The sequence below is a fragment of the Salvelinus alpinus genome, chromosome 27 (genome assembly GCF_045679555.1).
Source record: "Salvelinus alpinus chromosome 27, SLU_Salpinus.1, whole genome shotgun sequence".
Lineage (NCBI taxonomy): Eukaryota > Metazoa > Chordata > Actinopteri > Salmoniformes > Salmonidae > Salvelinus > Salvelinus alpinus.
Genome location: NC_092112.1, coordinates 16,706,734 through 16,731,664, shown reverse-complemented (window position 1 = coordinate 16,731,664; position 24,931 = coordinate 16,706,734). Strand labels below are relative to the sequence as shown.

General features: G+C 45.1%; 1 protein-coding gene across 1 annotated transcript; it reads right to left on the bottom strand.

Moving 5' to 3' along the window:
• Window positions 1-522: 522 nt before the first annotated feature.
• LOC139556037 (prolyl endopeptidase-like) lies at window positions 523-24,641 on the bottom strand. The gene is given in 16 exon segments (XM_071369515.1): window positions 523-2,849; window positions 6,284-6,440; window positions 6,682-6,813; window positions 9,104-9,198; window positions 12,250-12,414; window positions 13,037-13,112; window positions 13,742-13,939; window positions 15,926-16,117; window positions 17,972-18,077; window positions 18,473-18,594; window positions 18,693-18,902; window positions 19,392-19,522; window positions 19,855-19,988; window positions 23,948-24,022; window positions 24,464-24,528; window positions 24,531-24,641. Coding segments are annotated over 16 exon segments (2,223 nt in total). The 5' UTR covers window positions 24,601-24,641; the 3' UTR covers window positions 523-2,554.
• Between the last annotated feature and the right edge of the window lie 290 nt (window positions 24,642-24,931).

The window sequence follows — 24,931 nt, the reverse complement described above, 5'->3', positions numbered from 1 at the left end:
AGCTCATAAGACTGTACCCCATATCTTCAGGCCTCTGAGAATATGAAGAAGTCAAGGAACAGATCCTAACTTATAAGATAGGAAACATAAAATTCACAAAAAGTGACGTTCGCTGAAGATTCTCATAGAACAAAATGTATAAAGATCTCCTAAGCCTGTGTTTGTTTTCCACAGACCTTATTTTGAGTTTAGCCAAACATTCCATTAATCTTAAGGCTTTGTCCAACGAACCATGGAGTTACAGCCTACAAAAAGACACCATTACTATTGGTCTCTATAGTATGAACTATCTAATGATTGTAACAAACACAACATCTCACTATGGTAGTGTTTCCAGTCGTCCCTGGTGACTCTCCTAGGGACTTCATTCATCATATTAGCATTTTCATAATGGCTGTATGGAAGATATTTTCAAATGAGTACAATAATTGATGTGTCAAGTGTTGGATACATTTTAGAAGTTTATACCCGAGGTCCATAAAGTGTTGTGATAAGTAACGAGTTACAACACACACAAAAAAGCGCTGTTCAAAAAAACGGTTTATTGAAGTTGTGGCATTGTAATACATTGTTGTTGTTTATGTCCCTTTTATTAGGTAAACTAACAATCAGCATGCCAAGAGGTAGAAATTAATATCAGTCAGAGACACACACACTCTGCATTAGTCCTCCTGAACACAAAACAAAATGACCTAAACCCATCATCATTCATGCTGAAATCATTAACCTACTGACTAACAGCCTTCCAATTGATAAACACATACAATTGTCTGTGTTTGTGGTGGTAGCACCAATTGGGGGCTATTTCATTTCATGTTCCCCCACTGAGGACCTTTGCAGACTTGATCCTTGACCTCTAGGCTGATAAAACTATACAGTTCAAGTTAAGTCCAACCATGTATCACCCATCTCTCAACATTGAACTAACACTTTAACAAGGTTTTACCGATTAGAGCCACAATACAGAAGAGAATGACTCATATGAGGAAGAGCTGAGTCCTGGGGCTGGCTCATGGGGGGGGGGGGGGGTATAAGTCCTGGGGTTGGTGGGGGAGTCTGGAGCCAGAGAGGTGAAGGGTGGACACGGGGGTAAGTCCTGTGGCTGGCTCATGGGGGAGAGAGGGAGGTTTGGTAGGGGAGTCTGGGGCAAGTCCCGAGGCTGGTCCAAGTTTTTTCGTATTTTTTATTTTTATGAGCGTTTATGTCCTCTTGTTCTCATGTCTTTTTGGTCTCATTCACTCCTTCTGTGCTGTGTACATTTACACCAGAGATCTGTATATAATGACTAGATGCTCATGTCTCCGCCCTAACAATGGGAGTCGTTGTCCCAAAGGCGGGAAGGCAGGCGACAAGCTTAGGTTCAAAATAAGCGCATAGGGCTTGGAGATTGGAGTGAGACCTCTCGCTTCGCCTCGTTCTCCCAAGCCCCTACAACAACAAAGATGAGAGATCACTTCTTCTTCTCTGACAAACGGTTTCAACTCTCTATTTGCATTTGAGGTTTGGTCCAACAGAATGGGTCATGTGGACACCACAACACATGGAGAAGTTATTATACTGTAATAGAGGAGAAATTAACCTTTCTAATGAAACGCTGTTTATGTTTCAACTCCTCAGAAATAAAGTAGGCCACTTGATTTCAACATCTGAACAAAGTGGACAGGCTAGCATGCTGTTCAAACAGTTGGAGATGGACAGAAGGGTGTGTTTTATAACAATTCAACTGTTCTACCTTGTTAGCTGAATCCAGAGCTAGTGAAATTATACCTAGATCCAAGTTGGCTGAACTAGAAATATAAATATTAGCTGGCTACTCACTAGCCCGTGGGCTTGTGCTTGAGAGATTGAGACCGGTGTTCATTTTCTAGAATACCTGCTACATTATTAGTGAATGTGCATTATGCATGGTTCTGGGAATTTTTATAGACAAACCTGAAAGCCAGATCAGTGATAATAGAAGAAAATAAAGCAGGTACAACTATTTTGACAAAATAATGTAATGATTAGTGGGTCTTATGGTTGTCGAAGGAATATATTCAGCCTCTGTATAATTACACAAACTCTGAATTCATGAAATGATTTGACTGTTTTAAATGCAGTGGATTTGACCTTCAATTGTACAACAAAGCTTATTCAGAGATGTTTTTTTCTTCTTCTAGATATATATAGTGAATCGCTTATAAGAGAGGTGAGGGGTGGAGACGGGGTAAGTCCTGGGGCTGGCCCATGGGGGTGTGGGGGAAAGAGGGGTAACTGTATAGTCCGGCTGAACTGGAGCCCATGCCCAAAGCAAGCCTACACTGGGAAGGGAGAACCAGGAAGAGAGGGGTGGTTAATACAGGCCAGACAAACAGGTAGGAAGAGATTGATTACTGCTCAGGAACAAATGAATAAGTCCACAGTAGTGATGATGAGAGGAGGGAAGGAAAACAGCTGAACAAAAACAAGTGATCAATACAAAAAAGAACGAGAACGAGTAAGAAACTTCTAAGACACCGATAGAGACACTTCCCCTAGAAACAGACTTCCAGGGAACCACTCCCTCCCCTCCTCTTCATTTGACCCAGGAGAGGCTGAGGCAGCGGGCGATGAAGGCGTACGTGTCGGCCACCTCCTGGATGACCTTGCTGGTGGGCTTTCCGGCGCCGTGGCCCGACTTTGTGTCCACGTGGATGAACAGTGGATTGCTCTGACCCGACCAGCGGCCCACCACGTGCTGCAGCGTGGCGATGTACTTCAGGGAGTGTAGGGGGACCACGCGGTCATCGTGGTCACCCGTGAGGAGGAGGACAGCAGGGTACTGGACGCCCTCGCACTCGGGCACGCGTATGTTGTGGAGCGGGGAGTACCTGGAGGGAGAAGAGGAGATTTCTACAGGGACGATGATCGTCCATCACGGACAGATTTCTACAGGGACGATGATCGTCCATCACGGACAGATTTCTACAGGGACGATGATGTACGGTAAAACTATTGTGTACAGGTTTTAATACACCAAACATGGAGCAAATAGATACTAGAGGTCGACCAATTAATCGGAATGGCAGATTAATTAGGGCCGATTTCAAGTTTTCATAACAATGGGAAATCCGTATTTTTTTTTTTACACCTTTATTTAACTAGGCAAGTTAGTTAAGAACACATTCTTATTTTCAATGACGGCCTAGGAACGGTGGGTTAACTGCCTTGTTCAGGGGCAGAATGACAGATTTTTACCTTGTCAGCTCGGGGATTCAATCTTGCAACCTTACGGTTAACTAGTCCAACGCTCTAACCATCTGCCTCACGAGGAGCCCGCATGTTATGCGAATACAGTAAGAAGCCAAGGTAAGTTGCTAGCTAGCATTAAACTTATCTTATAAAAAACAAATCAATCATAATCACTAGTTATAACTACACATGGTTGATGATATTACTAGTTTATCTAGCGTGTCCTGCGTTCCATATAAAAAAGGACTGTTGTTGCTCCAACGTGTACCTAACCATAAACATCAATGCCTTTCTTAAAATCAATACACAGAAGTACATATTTTTAAACCTGCATATTTAGCTAAAAGAAATCCAGGTTAGCAGGCAATATTAACCAGGTGAAATTGTGTCACTTCTCTTGCGTTCATTGCACGTAGAGTCAGGGTATATGCAACAGTTTGGGCCGCCTGGCTCTTTGCGAACTAATTTGCCAGAATTTTACGTAATTATGACATAACATTGAAGGTTGTGCAATGTAACGGGAATATTTAGACTTATGGATGCCACCCATTAGATAAAATACGGAATGGTTCCGTATTTCACTGAAAGAATAAACGTTTCGTTTGAGATAGTTTCCGGATTCGACCATATTAATGACCTAAGGCTCGTATTTCTGTGTGTTATAATTAAGTCTATGATTTAATTATAACACACAGAAATACGAGCCTTAGAGGCTTGATAGAGCAGTCTGACTGAGCGATGGTAGGCACCAGCAGGCTCGTAAGCATTCAATCAAACAGCACTTTTGTGCGGTTTGCCAGCAGCTCTTCACAATGCTTCAAGCATTGAGCTGTTTATAACTTCAAGCCTATCAACTCCCAAGATTAGGCTGGTGTAACCGATGTGAAATGGCTAGCTAGTTAGCGGGGTGCGCGCTAATAGCGTTTCAAACGTCACTCGCTCTGAGACTTGGAGTAGTTGTTCCCCTTGCTCTGCATGGGTAACGCTGCTTCGAGGGTGGCTGTTGTCAGTGTTCCTGGTTCGAGCCCAGGTAGGAGCGAGGAGAGGGATGGAAGCTATACTGTTACACTGGCAATACTAAAGTGCCTATAAGAACATCCAATAGTCAAAGGTATATGAAATACAAATCGTATAGAGAGAAATAGTCCTATAATTCCTATAACTACAACCTAAAACTTCTTACCTGGGAATATTGAAGACTCATTTTAAAAGGAACCACCAGCTTTCATATGTTCTCATGTTCTGAGCAAGGAAGTTAAACATTAGCTTTCTTACATGGCACATTTTGCACTTTTACTTTCTTCTTCAACACTTTTTTTTGCATTATTTAAACCAAATTGAACATGTTTCATTATTTATTTGAGGCTAAATAGATTTTTATTGATGTATTATATTAAGTTAAAATACGTTTTCATTCAGTATTGTTGTAATTGTCATTATTACAAATACATTTTAAAAAGCGGCCGATTAAATCGGTATCGGCTTTTTTGGTCCTCCAATAAATCGGTATCGGCGTTGAAAAATCATAATCGGTCGACCTCTAATAGATACAGTGCAATCCTCAAGTATTCACACACCTTGACTTTTTCCACATTGTTACTTCACAGCCTTATTCTCAAATTGATTAACTTTAAAAAACTAAAAAACAATCTACACACAATTGCCCATAATGACAAAGCAAAACAGTTTATAAATTTTTGCAAATGTATTGAAAATAAAAAAAACTTAAATATTACATTTACATAAGTATTCAGACCCATTACTCAAGACTTTGTTGAAGCACCTTTGGCAGCGACTGCAGCCTCGAGTCTTCTTGGGTATGACACTACAAGCTTGGCACACACCTGTATTTGGGGAGTTTCTCCCATTCTTCTCTGCAGATCCTCTCAAGCTCTGTCAGGTTGGATGGGGAGCAACGCTGCACAGCTATTTTCAGATCTCTCTAGAGATGTTCGATCGGTTTCAAGTCCGGGCTCTAGCTGGGCCACTCAAGGACATTCAGACACCTGTCCCGAAGCCATTTCTGCATTGTCTTGGCTGTGTGCTTAGGGTCGTTGTCCAGTTGGATGGTGAACCTTAGCCCTAGTCGGAGGTCCTGAGCAGGTTTTCATCAAGGATCTCTTTGTACTTTGCTCCGTTCATCTTTCTCTCGATTCTGACTCGTCTCCAAGTACCTGTCGCTGAAAAACATCCCCACAGCATGATGTTTCCACCACCATGCTTCACCATAGGGATGGTGCCAGGTTCCTCCAGACATGACGCTTGGCATTCAGGCCAAAGAGTTCAATCTTGGTTGTTACCAGAGAATCTTGTTCCTCATGGTCTAAGAGTTTTTATTTGCCTTTTGGCAAACTCCAAGCGGGCTGTCAAGTGCATTTTACTGAGGAGTAGATTCCGTCTGGCCACTCTACCATAAATGCCTGATTGGTGGAATGCTGCAGAGATGGTTGTCCTTCTGGAATTTTCTCCCATCTCCACAGAGGAACTCTGGAGCTCTGTCAGAGTGACCATCAGGTTTTTGTCACCTCCCTGACCAAGGCCCTTCTCCCCCGATTGCTCAGTCTGGCCAGGCGGCCAGCTCTAGGAAGAGTATTGGGGATTCCAACCTTGTTCCATTTAAGAATTATGGAGGCCACTGTGTTCTTGGATTTCCAATACTGCAGAACGATGTCATTATGAGGTATTGTGTATAGATTGATGAGGACATGTTTTATTTAATACATTTTAGAATAAGGCTGTAACGTAACAAAATGTGGAAAAAGTCCAGGGGTCTGAATACTTTCTGAATGCACTGTATGTCAAATAGCTGCACTTGACGTTTGCACATTTGGGATTACACTAAATCAAGCGAGCACAAGCATTGGAAAGAACATGCATTTGACGCGGTTCTGGAATACTGAAAGATTAATGTTAATATCCCAAACAGCCTAACTGTAGCCAGGTTCCAGATTTGTTTGTGCTGTGTAGCGAACACCTATGGTTACTGGCATGACAACCACCATAGAAGTTGGCTACAAAGCTAAATTGATCTGGAACCAGGCTAGGCTTAGGGAAGTGTAGCACTAGCACCCACTTGATGAGCCAGTCAAACTGCTCCTTGACCTCACAGCAGCCGAAGTCAGTGGTCCAGGCGTGGCCGATGGTGAACTTGTGAAACTTGAGCATGTCCATGACGCCCACCTGGGCCACGGCACAGCCAAACAGCTCTGGCCACTGGTTCACACACGCCGCTGGGAGGGCAGAGGGCGTTACAGATATACACACACGTTAGCAGGCAGCGAGAGACACACAGACACACACAGGTGAGGAGATAAACACACAAAGACAGAGTAAGACAAAACCGCTGTATATACAGACAGACATTCCGATGTCAACAAAACTGTCAGCTTAGGAAAGTGTCAGGGTTGGGTTTTCAGGTCAATGACTAAAAGCATCAACAAGAAAAAGTGATGCCATCATTCCGCAACGTACCTACGAGCAGGCCCCCATTGGACCCTCCGTTTATGGTGAGTTTGGAGGGGGACGAGTAGCCCTCCTTGATGAGGTACTCTGCTGCACACTGGAAGTCTGTGAAGCAGTTTTGCTTTTTGGCCAGCATACCCGCTGGAGAAAAACACACAGAGAGAGATCAATGTGAGTGTGAGTGAATAAAACACACAGAGGGATTTGAGTTGAGAGAGGTTGTGTGTGTTACTTTTGGAGAGATTGGAAACCCAAATTGGTTCTGGCCTGCTTTAGATCTTATCTGTCGGAAAGATATCAGTTTGTCTCTGTGAATGGTTTGTCCTCTGACAAATCAACTGAAAATTTCAGTGTTCCTCGAGGTTCCGTTTTAGGACCACTATTGTTTTCACTATATATTTTACCTCTTGGGGATGTCATTCGAAAACATAATGTTAACTTTCACTGCTATGCGGATGACACACAGCTGTACATTTCAATGAAACATGGTGAAGCCCCACATTTGCCCTCGCTAGAAGCCTGTGTTTCAGACATAAGGAAGTGGATGGCTGCAAACTTTCTACTTTTAAACTCGGACAAAACAGAGATGCTTGTTCTAGGTCCCAAGAAACAAAGAGATCTTCTGTTGAATCTAACAATTAATCTTGATGGTTGTACAGTCGTCTCAAATAAAACTGAAGGACCTCGGCGTTACTCTGGACCCTGATCTCTTTTGACAAACATATCAAGACTGTTTCAAGGACAGCTTTTTTCCATCTATGTAACATTACAAAAATCAGAAACTTCCTGTCCAAACATGATGCAGAAAAATTAATCCATGCTTTTGTTACTTCTAGGTTAGACTACTGCAATGCTCTACTTTCCGGATAAAGCACTAAATAAACTTCAGTTAGTGCTAAATACGGCTGCTAGTATCCTGACTAGAACCCCAAAATTTGATCATATTACTCCAGTGCTAGCCTCCCTACACTCACTTCCTGTTAAGGCAAGGGCTGATTTCAAGGTTTTACTGCTAACCTACAAAGCATTACATGGGCTTGCTCCTACACTATCTTTCCAATTTGGTCCTGCCGTACATACCTACACGTACGCTACGGTCACAAGACGCAGGCCTCCTAATTGTCCCTAGAATTTCTAAGCAAACAGCTGGAGGCAGGGCTTTCTCGTATAGCTCCATTTTTATGGAATGGTCCGCCTACCCATGTGAGAGACGCAGACTCGGTCTCAACCTTTAAGTCTTTACTGAAGACTCATCTCTTCAGTAGGTCATATGATTGAGTGTAGTCTGGCCCAGGAGTGTGAAGGTGAACGGAAAGGCTCTGGAGCAACGAACCGCCCTTGCTGTCTCTGCCTGGCCGGTTCCCCTCTCTCCACGGGGATTCTCTGCCTCTAACCCTATTACAGGGGCTGAGTCACTGGCTTACTGGTGCTCTTCCATGCCGTCCCTAGGAGGGGTGCGTCACTTGAGTGGGTTGAGTCGCTGACGTGGCCTTCCTGTCTGGGTTGGCGCCCCCCCTTGGGTTGTGCCGTGACGGAGATCTTTGTGGGCTATACTCGGCCTTGTCTCAGGATGGTAAGTTGGTGGTTGAAGATATCCCTCTAGTGGTGTGGGGGCTGTGCTTTGGAAAAGTGGGTGGGGTTATATCCTGCCTGTTTGGCCCTGTCCGGGGGTATCATCGGATGGGGCCACAGTGTCTCCTGACCCCTCCTGTCTCAGCCTCCAGTATTTATGCTGCAGTAGTTTATGTGTCGGGGGGCTAGGGTCAGTCTGTTATATCTGGAGTATTTCTCCTGTCTTATCCGGTGTCCTGTGTGAATTTAAGTATGCTCTCTCTAATTCTCTCTTTCTTTCTCTCTCTCGGAGGACATGAGCCCTAGGACCATGCCTCAGGACTACCTGGCATGATGACTCCTTGCTGTCCCCAGTCCACCTGGCCGTGCTGCTGCTCCAGTTTCAACTGTTCTGCCTGCGGCTATGGAACCCTGACCTGTTCACCGGACGTGCTACCTGTCCCAGACCTGCTGTTTTCAACTCTCTAGAGACAGCAGGAGCGGTAGAGATACTCTCAATGATCGGCTATGAAAAGCCAACTGACATTTACTCCTGAGGTGCTGACTTGTTGCACCCTCGACAACTACTGTGATTATTATTATCTGACCATGCTGGTCATTTATGAACATTTGAACATCTTGGCCATGTTCTGTTATAATCTCCACCCGGCACAGCCAGAAGAGGACTGGCCACCCCTCATAGCCTGGTTCCTCTCTAGGTTTCTTCCTAGGTTTTGGCCTTTCTAGGGAGTTTTTCCTAGCCACCGTGCTTCTACACCTGCATTGCTTGCTGTTTGGGGTTTTAAGCTGGGTTTCTGTACAGCACTTTGATATATCAGCTGATGTAAGAAGGGCTATATAAATACATTTGATTTGTTACCTTTGTGCCAGGTCTCTCCGTACTCCCCCCCTCCTCTGATGTTGGCCACAGCCAGGACTCCTCCCATGTGTCGGACAAAGATCAGCCGTGATACACTGGGAAACAACATTTAACATCACCTTACATCCTTTCCTCAGTCTGACCATCACCTTACATCCTTTCCTCAGTCTGACCATCACCTTACATCCTTTCCTCAGTCTGACCATCACCTTACATCCTTTCCTCAGTCTGACCATCACCTTACATCCTTTCCTCAGTCTGACCATCACCTTACATCCTTTCCTCAGTCTGACCATCACCTTACATCCTTTCCTCAGTCTAAACATCACCTTACATCCTTTCCTCAGTCTGAACATCACCTTACATCCTTTCCTCAGTCTGACCATCACCTTACTTCCTTTACTCAGTCCAAACAAGTCCAGGTAGATACAAAGCATGTAGAAGAGCCAAGACAAGATAGTCATTTGAAATGGTGCTATATGTAACAATTGTGCTATATGTAACAATTGTGCCTACAAATAATGTTATCTTAAATAGCCCTAAAAGTCAAATGATATACAGTGCCATCCATAATTATTGGGACAGTGAAGTATTTTTGTTGTTGTTGGGCTCTGTACTCCAGCACTTTGCACTTTAACCTCAGTCATTGTATCACTTCAAATCCAGACTGTCAGCGTTATTGTATTTTCATTCCTATCGGGTGAACCGTTAAGAAATTACATCACTTTTGTACATTGTCCCCCCTCCCAATTTATATGTTTTAAAGTAGTCAAAAGCTTAGTATTTTGTCCCATATTCTTAGCCAGCTATGATTCCATAAAGCTTGTGAGGTTGGTATGTCTTAGGGGTATGATATTTGTGCGTCTAACTTCCTCACTATTCACGATTTATTCAGGATTATCAGTCATCATGGTAGCATCCACATTAATGTAGAAGTGTTAAGAAGCAAAATATATTCTTATTTACAATAAAAGGGACTCCAAAATTACACAATACATTATTTACCATTCATTTCTATTGGACACAAAATAATCTGAAATACAACCTAAACAACCAGCAAATCCATCCAACAAGTTTGTAGTCACAAGCTTGATGTAATTATTGTGTGCTAGGAATATGGGACCAAATACCAAACTTTTGACTACTTTAATACACAAGTGAATTTGTCCCAATACTTTTGGGCCCCTAAAATGGGGGGACAGGGTACAACAAATGCTGTAATTGTTAAACAGTTCACTCGATATGGATGAAAATACCCTCAAATTAAAGCTGACTGTCTGTATTTTAATCTCATAGTAATTGTATCACTTCAAAATCCAAAGTGCTGGAGTACAGAGCCAAAAGAAGAAGACAAATATTCACTGTCCCAATAATTACGAAGGCCACTGTGTGTATAGCAGTAAACAAGTACATTTTCATGAGGAAATAAAAATAAAAAAATCAAGGTTAAAGCGACATCATTACATGTAGCAACTGCATGATACTTCCAGTGTAACCTGGTGGTGGTACCTGTAGCTGGGAGTGGGACCTGGTGGTGGTACCTGTAGCTGGGGGTGGGATCTGGTGGTGGTACCTGTAGCTGGGGATGGGATCTGGTGGTGGTACCTGTAGCTGGGGGTGGGACCTGGTGGTGGTACCTGTAGCTGTGGAAGAGACCTGGTGGTGGTACCTGTAGCTGTGGAAGAGACCTGGTGGTGGTACCTGTAGCTGTGGAAGAGACCTGGTGGTGGTACCTGTAGCTGTGGAAGAGACCTGGTGGTGGTACCTGTAGCTGTGGAAGAGACCTGGTGGTGGTACCTGTAGCTGGGGAAGTGACCTGGTGGTGGTACCTGTAGCTGGGGGAAGTGACCTGGTGGTGGTACCTGTAGCTGGGGAAGTGACCTGGTGGTGGTACCTGTAGCTGGGAGTGGGACCTGGTGGTGGTACCTGTAGCTGGGGGTGGGACCTGGTGGTGGTACCTGTAGCTGGGGGTGGGACCTGGTGGTGGTACCTGTAACTGGGGGTGGGACCTGGTGGTGGTACCTGTAGCTGGGGGTGGGACCTGGTGGTGGTACCTGTAGCTGTGGAAGTGACCTGGTGGTGGTACCTGTAGCTGTGGAAGAGACCTGGTGGTGGTACCTGTAGCTGTGGAAGAGACCTGGTGGTGGTACCTGTAGCTGTGGAAGAGACCTGGTGGTGGTACCTGTAGCTGTGGAAGAGACCTGGTGGTGGTACCTGTAGCTGTGGAAGAGACCTGGTGGTGGTACCTGTAGCTGTGGAAGAGACCTGGTGGTGGTACCTGTAGCTGTGGAAGAGACCTGGTGGTGGTACCTGTAGCTGTGGAAGAGACCTGGTGGTGGTACCTGTAGCTGTGGAAGAGACCTGGTGGTGGTACCTGTAGCTGTGGAAGAGACCTGGTGGTGGTACCTGTAGCTGTGGAAGTGACCTGGTGGTGGTACCTGTAGCTGTGGAAGTGACCTGGTGGTGGTACCTGTAGCTGTGGAAGTGACCTGGTGGTGGTACCTGTAGCTGGGGAAGTGACCTGGTGGTGGTACCTGTAGCTGGGGAAGTGACCTGGTGGTGGTACCTGTAGCTGTGGAAGAGACCTGGTGGTGGTACCTGTAGCTGTGGAAGTGACCTGGTGGTGGTACCTGTAGCTGTGGAAGTGACCTGGTGGTGGTACCTGTAGCTGGGGGAAGTGACCTGGTGGTGGTACCTGTAGCTGTGGAAGTGACCTGGTGGTGGTACCTGTAGCTGGGGAAGTGACCTGGTGGTGGTACCTGTAGCTGGGGGAAGTGACCTGGTGGTGGTACCTGTAGCTGGGGGAAGTGACCTGGTGGTGGTACCTGTAGCTGGGGGAAGTGACCTGGTGGTGGTACCTGTAGCTGTGGAAGAAACCTGGTGGTGGTACCTGTAGCTGTGGAAGTGACCTGGTGGTGGTACCTGTAGCTGGGGAAGTGACCTGGTGGTGGTACCTGTAGCTGTGGAAGAGACCTGGTGGTGGTACCTGTAGCTGGGGAAGTGACCTGGTGGTGGTACCTGTAGCTGTGGAAGAGACCTGGTGGTGGTACCTGTAGCTGTGGAAGTGACCTGGTGGTGGTACCTGTAGCTGGGGGTGGGACCTGGTGGTGGTACCTGTAGCTGTGGAAGAGACCTGGTGGTGGTACCTGTAGCTGGGAGTGATTGAGATGTTGAACCCTCCGTAGCCGTAGAGGAAGGCAGGGTGAGAGCTGTCCAGCTTCAGGCCCTTCTTATGGACGATGAACATGGGGATCTCTGTGCCGTCCTTACTAGGGTAGAATACCTGGACACACAGACACAGGGGCTTGTTGGTGTGAAAACACATACATGGTATCAGTCAATTCTGGTGGTTTGTATTAGTATAGATAACCATCTAAATAAAGAAGACCTTTTAGGAGAGGTGCTGAACAACGGAAGATAAAACTATACATAAGAAAAATCTATTGGCATACTCATCGCTCCTTCCTGTCGATATATTTGACCAATGTTTCATCTTTAGCCTAAAAATTGGTCAAATATATCCACCGCAAGGACAGATGAGGGTGCAACTTTCTTTTTAATTTGTAAGGGATGCGTGTACACAGAGTGTACAAAACATTAGGAACACCTGCTCTTTCCATGACAGACTGACCAGGTGAATCCAGGTGAAAGCTATGATCCCTTATTGATGTCACTTGTTAAATCCACTTCAATCAGTGTAGATGAAGGGGAGACAGGTTAATGAAGGATTTGTAAGCCTCGAGACAACTGAGACATGGATTGTGTAGGTCTGCCATTCAGAGTGTGAATAGGCAAGACAAAAGGGCCTTTGAACAGGGTATGGTAGTAGGTGCCAGGCACACCGGTGTGTGTCAAGAACTGCAATGCTGCTGGGTTTTTCATGTTCAATAGTTTCCGGTGTGTATCAAGAATGGTCCACCACCCAAAGGACATCCACCTTTGACGGTGACCTCGCGGAACACGTGGGGCTGCAGGGGCTCCTTGGTCAGGTCACAGTGGTAGATGATGGCTGGACAACAGAACAAAGACAGGGAGAGGACAGGTCATTGACTTGTCACTGTTTCACTGCAGTATGATAGAAGATCCATACGGACTCCTGCAAGAACCTGTATGAGACTGTCTGATAGCATGAGCGATACCTGGCGGCAGGAAAGAGGTGAAGTTGTTGAAAGTCTTTGAGTGAGTGTGTGTGCGTGCGCATTTGTGAATGCATGTGTGTGTGTGTGTGTGTGTGTGCCCATGCCAGCATTCGTGTATCCACGTCTCCCTCTAATTCCCTCTTGCGTCCGTCCGGTGAAGTCCACCACAGAGTGTGTGTGTGTGCTCTGATACCACATGCGTCTGTGCTATACACCGCACGCCTCTGTCCCCGACACCGCACGCCTCTGTCCCCGACACCGCACGCCTCTGTCCCCGACACCGCACGCCTCTGTCCCCGACACCGCACGCCTCTGTCCCCGACACCGCACGCCTCTGTCCCCGACACCGCACGCCTCTGTCCCCGACACCGCACGTGCCTGTCCCCGACACCGCACGTGCCTGTCCCCGACACCGCACGTGCCTGTCCCCGACACCGCACGTGCCTGTCCCCGACACCGCACGTGCCTGTCCCCGACACCGCACGTCTGTCTCTGATACCTGGCGACAGGAAGGAGGTGAAGTAGTAGAAGATCTCAGAGTCTCTCTTGCGTCCGGTGAAGCCCACCACAGAGCCCACGTCCAGAGAGAAGGTCCTGAGCTCCTCCCCCGAGCTCAGACGGTACATCTTCAGCACGTTCTTCACGTCGTGCAGGAAACACACAAAGAGGAGGTTGTTGTAGGTACAGGTGGCAAACACTAGAGAGGGGGAGCGCAAGACGGGGTTTAGTCAATCTAAAAGTTTAAAAACCATGATCACCTAGACAGAGTATTCCTAGACAGAATATGGATGTTATTTCCTGTTAGGATCTGTTTTAAACCAACTGTAAATATAAACTGTTACAGAGCCTTCAGAAAGTATTCACACCACTCGACTTAATCCACATTTCGTTGTGTTACAGCCTGAATTCAAAAAGGTATTCAATCCAAATCTCCCCCATCTACACACAATACCCCATAATAACTAAATGAAGACATGGTTTTAGAAATGTTATTGAAAATTAAATACAGAAATATCTCATTTACATAAGTATTCACACACGAGTCAATACTTTGCAGAAGCACCTTTGGCAGCGATTACAGCTTTGAGTCGTCTTGGGTATGTCTGCATCAGCTTTGAGTCGTCTTGGGTATGTCTGCATCAGCTTTGAGTCGTCTTGGGTATGTCTGCATCAGCTTAGAGTCGTCTTGGGTATGTCTGCATCAGCTTAGAGTCGTCTTGGGTATGTCTGCATCAGCTTAGAGTCGTCTTGGGTATGTCTGCATCAGCTTTGAGTCGTCTTGGGTATGTCTGCATCAGCTTTGCACATCTGGATTTGGGGATTTTCTTCCGCTCATCCTTGCAGATTTTTTCAAGCTCTTAAATTAGATGGGGAGCGATGGTGAACATCAATCTTAAAGTCTTTTTACAGATTTTCAAGTCTTGGCATTGGCTGGGCCACAAAGACTTTCACATTCTTGTTATGAAGCCTGTATGCTTGGGGTCATTGTCCTGTTGGAACGTAAATCTTCACCGCAGTCTAAGGTTGTTTGCACTCTGAAGCAGGTTCTCATCAAGGATTTGGCTCCATTCACCACCATGCTTCACAATAGGGATGGTGTTAGACAGGCGAGGTGCTGTGCCTGTTGTCCTCCAGAGCGGGTTGCATTTAGGCCAAATAGTTTCCTTTTTTTTTTATCCCTTTAGACCACAGGATGTTTTGCCTTATGCTCAGTCTTTCACGTGCCTTTTTGCAAACTCCAGGCATGCCGTCATGTGCCTTTCTCAGGAGTGGCTTCCGTCTGGCCACTCTCCCATAAAGTCCAGATTGGTGAAGTGCTGTAGAGACTGTTGTCTTTCTGGCAGGTTCTCCCATCTCAGCCAAGGAACTCTGTAGTTCTGTCAGAGTGTTCATTGGGTTCTTGGTCACCTCCCTGACCAAGGTCCTTCTTGCCCGGTTGCTCAGTTTAGAGCTGGCCGTCCGACCAGGCAGTTCCAGATTTTTTTCATTCCCCAATGATGTGCTCTTGGAAACAGTCTAGACATCGTTTTATACCCTCAACACAATTCTATCTCGAGATCTATGGACAGTCCCTTGGACTTCATGGTATAGATTCTGCTCTGACATGCACTGTCAACTGTGAGACCTTATATAGCCAGGTGTTTTCTTTCTAAATCATGTCCAAACATGAATTGGTCACAGGTGGACTCCAATCAAGATGTAGTGACATTTGGATGATCAAAAGAAATTGGATGCACATGAGATTCATTTGGAGTGCATAGCAAAGGGGTGTGAATACTTATGTCAATGAGATATTTATGTATTTCATTTTCAATAAATTAGCAATAAATGTATAAATGTTTTCCCTTTGTTATTATGAGGTATTGTGTGTAGATGGGTGAGAAAATACATTTGGATTTCAGGCTGTAACAACAAAATGTGTAATAAGTCAAGGATCTTTTCTGAAGGCTCTGCATGTCTTCACTGTTTGCTCCTACTGCCAAAAAGTGATTATCTAAATTATCACAAAAAGTGATTACCAAATGATCTATTTCACCTTTAGCTATACTAAAACATCACTTATTGAGAGCAGAAAACAGCGGACATTACTTTTTCCTTTTTAGTGGATATTCTTGTTGTCGAGCTATAAAGTTAGCATATTATGTAGGTAAAACCATCTCCTTTCATTCAGTCTGTGACCTACCGATGACGTCCTTGTCATGCTGGGGGATGAGCTCCTTCCAGTTGGCCTGGGCGGGCTGGGCGAAATCGATGTTGATGAGACGGTAACGTGGGGCCACCAGGTTGGTCTTGAAGGTGAACACCGTGCCCTCGTTGGTCACATACTCGTACTCCGCATCAAAGTTGTCTATCAGCTTCACCCACGGCAACAGGCCTGGAGGGGAGAGAGATAACTTGGCATCTTCAACTAAGCTACAGTCAACTAAACAAATACTCTAAGGCAACACATGGGGAGGGCCAACCAAGACATCGACGACGCAAGACATTGACAACACGAGACAGTCACAACACACTTACAATACATTCACAATACATTCACAACTAGGGCTGTTACGGTGACCGTATTACCGCCAAACTGGCAGTCACAAATGAAGGCAGTCAAATTCCACGTGACCGTTTAGTCACGGTAATTAGGCTTCTCCAAGCTCTGATGCTGCTGATGGTCATTAGTAGCCTACCAAACTTGCTAACTGCCTGGTACTCAGCACTCTGTTGTCCCTCTAATCACTCTGACATCAATGAAAATGTTGTTGTTTTTTACCTTTATTTAACTAGGCAAGTCAGTTAAGGACAAATTCCTATTTTCAATGACGGCCTAGGAACAGTGGGTTAACTGCCTTGTTCAGGGGCAGAACGACAGATTTTTACCTTGTCAACTCTGAGATTCGATCTTGTAACCTTTCGGTTACTAGTCCAACACTCTAACCACTAGGCTACCTGCCACCCCCGAAAATCTGATCGAACACTTCAAGCATGAGCTCATGTTGCGCAACATTTTTATAGACTATGCAATTGTGTGAGAAAACAGAGATAGCTGATGGGATGCTATTTTTAATGGAGGCTTTCTATAGGCTAAGCCTTCTATATTGATTTATCAACTTTCCTAATATTAAGCATTTTGCTTCTCTTTACAACAGGAGTATTGCCTACCTGGCTTGCATGAAAATTAACCACGGGAAAAATGTCCTCCATTTGCTATTTAAGTGCACAGATGACTAATTATTTTCCGCTGCCCCTGTTTCGAGGCATAATAATGGTATTTTTTTCTTCCCAATTTCATGGTATCCAATTGGTAATTACAGTCTTGTCCCATCGTTGCAACTCCCATACGGACTCTGGAGAGGCGAAGGTCGAGAGCCGTGCATCCTCCGAAACACAACCAAGCCGCACTGCTTCTTGACATAATGCCCGCTTAACCTGGAAGTCAGCCGCACCAATGTGTCGGAGGAAACACTGTACACCTGGCGACTGTGTCAGAGTGCATTGCGCCCGGCCCGCCACAGGAGTCGCTAGAGCGCGATGGGACAAGAACATCCCTGTCGGCCAAACCCTCCCCTAACCCAGACAACGCTGGGCCAATTGTGCACCGCGCCGCCCCAAGGGTCTCCCGGTCGCTGCCGGCTGCGACAGAGCCTGGACTCGAACCAGGATCTCTAGTGGCACAGCTAGCACTGCGATGCAGTCCCTTAGACCATTGCGTCACTCGGGAGGCCCCGATGCCACAGAATTCTAAGCAAATCTTGTCTGCTAAATGAACTAGTGTAGCCTACAGCCATTTGGCATAGCCAGACCTAACATAAGGACAACTCAGAGTATGCTATTCGGTCCTTCTGAAATAGACAACATTTTCTTCATATCATGTTTCTTTAGACCTGTCTAAAATAATGGATTTATTAGACTTTTTAAAATGTAGATGTTCCAAAGGTCTGTAGAAGCCAGGAGTTGCTAAATGTGATAATGTTAATTAACAGTCAATTACCATGAGACCGCCAGTTATTTGCTTGACAACCTCCGGCTGCCGAAATGTCATGATCGCCACAGCCCTATTCACAACACAAGACATTGACAATACAAGACATTCACAATCTATAGTGGATGTTCTTGATAACACATCAAGTCAAAGCCTATGCCCTACAACAAATATGGTGGCCGGTCAGTGGATGGTGATTATGCGTTAAGGAGACTAAAGAGAAAGAATGATCTGATTAGGTTGTGGTGTGCATGGTACCTGTGATACCCTGAGGAGTGGTTTGAAGGTCACAGTACCACAGCCGGTTGACCGGGTCACAGCCCTCCCTGATGGACAGCAGTACGTAGCGCCCGTCATCTGACACCTGGAGTGAGATCACACACGGACACCTTTCAGAATGCTAATACAACACTGTGCCGCTAGCGCTAATCAACCAGAAACCTACACTGATGACTAGAGGCATTATGACACGATAATCAGGATTCTAAATATCAGGGACATAAGACAAGAACTACAAGTCAGATTCTGTGCTGTCCACTTCCCTCTATGGACATAAAGGGAGAGGACTGGTGTAACACAGATGGTGGAAACTCACTCACGAGTACAGACTTCAGGAGAACGATAGATATTAGGATACACGCTATGTCTCCCTCAAAAGGGTACTTGGACTAAAGTTAAGAACCATTTCTGCATTGTCTAAGAGATATGAGACAGTCAAGTCCCGGTCTGTTTAGTGTCTAGCCAAGTCCAGCAGCGTACCTCGACCCCACTCATCCACTTAGGGTGGTCGGGGAACTCTGCACACAGGCAGTCCTGAGACTGGGGGGTCCCCAACACGTGGAAGTAGAGCTTCTGGTGCAGGTTCGTGGACGTCTCAGTGCCTAGAGGAGAGAGACAGTAAGTAATGTGTTCATACATTTAACTAAAACATGAAATGGAACAAACTAGTTCCCCTCTAAATATCCAAACATCCCCTCACCGTCACTTTTGCCCTCCTGCTTGGGGTAGGAGTTGTAGAAGAGGCCCTTGCCGTCATGGGTCCAGGACATGCAGCTGAACTTGACCCTCTCCAGCCGGTCATGTAGGGCCACGGCCCCCTCCACCCGCAGGAAGCGCATCTCCACCCAATCAGAGCCGCTGGCGCTGGTGCCGTATGCCAGGTACTCGCCGTCCTCTGAGAATGCATAACCTGAGGGACACAAGTAGCGCTTAGTCAGAGAAATCATTCACATTATGAATAGTGTTGAATATATTCATTTACAATGCATTGTGAATAGTGTTGAATATGTTCATTTATAATGCATTGTGAATAGTGTTGAATATATTCATTTAGAATGCATTGTAAATATATTCATATTGCGTTTATATACACATCATTGGCAGGCTCTAGTAGCTACTGTATTTTAGTGCCAACACGAGCTGTACTGGCTTATAATTTTACTTTCCCTTTCACATGGTCCTTTCCAGCACGGTTCCAGCAACTGTGGTAGATGTCTAAACATGCCAGTGCAGCGTAAAGGGTGATACAGTATACTGGTAGATTCTAGGCTGTTCAGTACAGCAGAACGTGATGTCAGAAACACACGTGATGAAGGAAACCTTCATCTGTACAGTATTACAAACAAGACAATATTCTACATCATAATGAGCATTGCTTGACCATCTTTCCGTCCCCCACCTCGTAAAGCGACAGTCCCGTCTTCAGAGAAAGTGTTTGGGTCCAGGAAGACCGTGGGCTCTGCCTCTAGACTCTCCTGAACATACATTACACTCTGGTTCTGGAGGCCCGTGTTGTAGAAATGGAAATACCTGCAGCGGGGGGGAGGGGGGGTAAAGTGTCAGCACAAAGCCAAGGAAATAAACTACCCAAAAGACAACAGTCTCCATCTTTAGGGGAAGGCTGTATTTTGGCTCATCCTCAATTAATCTTGCCTCAAGTCCTCTCTCCTTGCTTCCTTCTTAAAATGCATTGGACAAGAAGGTACACGAGGAGGAAGCTTGGACCTCCCCCTCCACTACAGTTGAGAACGAGGCAGAGAGATAGGATGTGAGGAATCACGGAAAGACAAATTAAGAAAAGTCCAAAACCTCCATGTACCGCCTCAAGTCTCCCCCTTTCTTTCATTCTCTCCCCCTCTCACCTGCTCCCCCTCTTAAAGGGGCAGCTGTATTTGGGGTAGTCGTAGAGCTCCGTCATGCGCTCCTTGAACAGGTCCCGCACCTCACAGCGCTCCAGGTAGGGCAGCGTCAGCTGGTTCTGAGCATTGACAGAAGCCTGGGAAGAAACACAAGACAAACTCAGCAAAAAAAGAAACAGGACCCTGTTTTCAGGACCCTGTCTTTCAAAGATATTTGGATTTTTACAAATTAACTTCACAGATCATTGTAAAGGGTTTAAACACTGTTTCCCATGCTTGTTCAATGAACCATAAACAATTCATGAACATGCACCTGTGGAACGGTCGTTAAGACACTAACAGCTTACAGACGGTAGGCAATTAAGGTCACAGTTATGAAAACTTAGGACACTAAAGAGGCCTTTCTACTGACTCTGAAAAACACCAAAATAAAAGATGCCCAGGGTCCCTGTTCATCTGCGTGAATGTGCCTTAGGCATGCTGCAGAGGTATGAGGACTGCAGATGTGGCCAGGGCAATAAATTGCAATGTCCGTACTGTGAGACGCCTAAGACAGCGCTACAGGGAGACAGCTGATCATCCTCGCAGTGGCAGACCACACGTAACAACACCTGCACAGGATTGGTACATCTGAACATCACACCTGCGGGACAGGTACAGGATGGCAACAACAACTGCCCGGGTTACACCAGGAACACACAATCTCTCCATCAGTGCTCAGACTGTCCGCAATAGGCTGAGAGAGGCTGGACTGAGGGCTTGTAGGCATGTTGTAAGGCAGGTCCTCACCAGACCTCACCGGCAACAACGTCGCCTATGGGCACAAACCCACCATTGCTGGACCAGACAGGACTGGCAAAAAGTGCTCTTCACTGACAAGTCGCGGTTTTGTCTCACCAGGGGTGATGGTCGGATTCGCGTTTATCGTCGAAGGAATGAGCGTTATACCGAGGCCTGTACTCTGGAGCGGGATCGATTTGGAGGTGGAAGGTCCGTCATGGTCTGGGGCGGTATGTCACAGCATTATCGGACTGAGCTTGTTGTCATTGCAGGCAATCTCAACGCTGTGGTTACAGGGAAGACATCCTCCTCCCTCATGTGGTACCCTTCCTGCAGGCTCATTCTGACATGACCCTCCAGCATGACAATGCCACCAGTCATACTGCTTGTTCTGTGCGTGATTTCCTGCAAGACAGGAATGTCAGTGTTCTGCCATGGCCAGCGAAGAGCCCGGATCTCAATCCCATTGAGCACATCTGGGACCTGTTGGATCGGAGGGTGAGGGCTAGGGCCACTCCTCCCAGAAATGTCCGGGAACATGCAAGTGCCTGGGTGGAAGAGTGGGGTAACATCTCACAGCAAGAACTGGCAAATCTGGTGCAGTCCATGAGGAGGAGATGCACTGCAGTACTTAATGCAGCTGGTGGCCACACCAGATACTGACTGTTACTTTTGATTTTGACCCCCCCTTTGTTCAGGGACACATTATTCCATTTCTGTTAGTCACTTGTCTGTGGAACTTGTTCAGTTTATGTCTCAGTTGTTGAATCTTGTTATGTTCATACAAATATTTACATGTTAAGTTTGCTGAATAAAAACGCAGTTGACAGTGAGAGGATGTTTATTTTCTGAGTTTATGAACACCACTGCAATGACCACTAACTCACAGAAGGTGGGGCTGGTTGCAACATCTACGCAGCTGATCCTAAAATAGGGGTCGCCTGATATGAAAATGGGGGATGTGGGAGAATTTCCAAAATCCTGGTAAAAAAATATATAATAATTGTCTTCGTCTCTCAAAATAATTTTAATGTGGTTAACCTTAAAAACCTAAATGAAAATTATTCAAATATAAAAGTAAAAATTCAACCAGAGAGCACCCTTAGGTAGTGGGAAAAGGCCACTGTGAATGGCTCAGCCCACTACGCAAAGAAACCACAAACTATTGCAGAGACTGATATTACCGGCCGCAATTGATATGGTGAAAACAATGTGTGGGGAGGCAACGGCACAGAAACTCACATCAATACTTCTGTCAGATAACAATGTGAAACTAACCATTTATGCTATGGCTAGCAATCAAGAGGAAAATGACTGAACGACTCAAAAACTCCCCTCTCCAAATGGATGTTAGCTGTGAGGGCCGAGATGCCCAAGCATTGACTTTTGTTCACTACAGGTGTTCTCTAAGAGGACATATTGTTCTGTCTCACAATTCCCGAGCATGAAACGGCACAGGGGATGTTCAGTGTGCTGCATGGCTATATTGACGAAAAACAGATTCCATGGGATTGAATGGTGGGCTTTTCCACAGATGGGTCTACATCTATGGCGGGACGGCGGGCAGGCCTCTGCATTCTAGTTATGAATGTGTCTCCCTCTGCCATATGGACACATTGTATGATACACTCACTGAATTAGAATGGATACACCAAAAGCAACCTGTGGAAAAAGAGCTGAGCGCAGAACTCGGGAGATATGCAGCAGCTAACTTCGATTGTAAACTACATCGTGCACAAACTGTTCACAAAACTACTGTATGTGGAGATATGGGATCAGAGAAGGACAATGTTCTATTTCACACCGAGGCTTGGTGGTTATCAAAGGGGAGTGTTGAAAAGATTTTTTGAATTGAGAGGAACTGTTGTCATTCACAATGGATGTAAAAAAACATGACTGTTGACTATGTGGAATGAGAATAAAATGTGTATCTCCTTGCCTATGTAAGAAATATTTAGAAAGGGGGAAATACAAAATATTCTACATATGAGTGACCAAATCAGCAAAATTAATTTGACTGTGATCCTGGCTCAGTTAACATGCCGGTAAGTGAAACCTAACAGCTGATCGAGCTGTCATGTGGTCAAATGCTGCAGACCATGCATTCACGGGTCACTATGGAAGAGTTTTGGTTCCTGAGTCAAAGGGAGAACTGTTCTGTCTCCCGCCGAGCATTAAAACTCATGGTACGCTGATTCAGTGCTCTCATCTGCATTAAAGACAAATATCGATCCAGGTTGGATGTGACAGGAGAGATGAGGGCGCACTGTCAACCAGGCCCCCTGAATTCGAGAAGCTCCAACACAACATGCATAAAGCACACCCATCTCATTAGTGGATGTGAGATAAGAGAAATGATGTCAGAATAATTTGCAATTGATTCTCATAGCCCCACCTTAAAGTATGTGATGGTGAGTTGAGAATACAATCAGAAATACTGTTAGAATGTTTTGCAATTGACTGTCATAGCCCCAATTAAAAAAGTTAACTTGTTGGCTGTTAATTACATAATTTTTCACATGGTTGGGTCACGAGAATTTTCATTTATCAAAATGGGGTCATGGGTCAAACAAGTTTTGGATCCCCTGATCTATAGTGTCAGTAGTTCAGGGATCATCAACTTTTCATGAGGGAATGGTCAGGGACTGGAACATGATTACAAATCATTTGTAGACTGCAAGAAGCCCAAACAGATATAATAATGAACTAAAAATGATTATTATAAATTAAATTATTTCAAACCTTACTCACATTTATATACAATCACATATATAAATAAAATCACATAAATAAATACATTTGATTTGACATATCTTTATTATGTGCGGGAATACTTTGGAACAGATTTCCAAAATTAAAATCACTTGCAGTTGATTTGCTGGTATTTTTACCATCTTTAATGTCCAAAAATAAACACTGTTCTTTAAATAACTTTTTGCTCAGAAGACTTGAGGGGGCCAAATAAAATCACTGCCAGCTCGGGAATCCAGCAGCTGCCTATATCAACGGTAAGTTTGGACATTCTAGGTATATGCCGAGTTAGTGACTTGACTGTCCAATATTTGTTAGACAATACAGACATGGGTCTTTGTCCTTGATTGTGGGAAGGAGTTGACAGTGGCACACAATCCACATTGGCCAATTAACTTTATACCTAGATAATGGTGCTAATATTACATTTCATGTGAATTTCTGTCACCAAATTGACACTAAGAACTCCCAGACAAACGTGCTGGTAACGTTGCCACAACATTCCTTGAGCCTGTGGTGCTGAAATACACACCGTATTTGGAGTGACATGACAGATAGCATTTACCTGCGTCTTCTCACTGTCTGGGTCCTCCAGCCAACTGTACGGGTCAGGAATATTGTTGCCATGGTAGTCATCCGCCTGTCAGAAATAACCAGCCGGTGAAATCCTGAATGTGCGCCAGCAGTCAGCCAACAACTTTGATCATTCATCGTTTGCTGCTGGCTGTTATGTGATAACTAGCTAAGTTAAAATGACAAGCCTAGGCATGGCTAGCAGCTAACATGAAATAAAGCTAACAAAATCCTAGCCAGCTGGCTCATTCATTTGAGCTAACTATCCTACAAGTTAAGTTAGCGAACTCGGTTGATATGTGCATTTGTTCAAATAACGTTACTAGCTAAGTTATTTTAGTAGCCTCAAAGCTATCCAACTAAATAGAGGGCTAACTATCAAGTGCCGGTACATGACACGCTCACTGGGTTATAAAGAACAAGCTAGCTAGCAAGTGGCTAGCTCCTCACCATTCACTTGAAAGCGACATGTCTAGCTAGATAACAAGCTAGTTAGCGTGTTACTTACAACTGCCTCGTCACGGTAAGCATGTGGGTACTGGAAAGACATTTTAGAAGTGACTGTTCGGGATTCCGTAATAAGAAAAGTTGTGTAAAAGAATGAATGACTGGTTTTGTTATGACTTTCTGGATCCGAACAAACATCAACTTGAATGTTGAAGCTCTAGCCAGAATGGATTTGCTTATTTATGCTGCGTTCAAACCACGTGGAAATGTGGTATTTACCACATACGACTGGGGAAATTCAAGTAGAACGGCCCTCCAACTGGTAATTACTATATCATCACTGAACTCCGACTTCTCCCACAGGCTAAACTCTGATGTTACCTACTAAGGATATGACCTCGATATCAACATTTTCGGAAATTAAATACAACAAAACATTATTTATAAAAGCCATCTATTAATATGGATTTGTTCACAAGCATGATATCTGTGCTTTTAGTTTATGGTAGACGCAGCTTGTTTTCCATTA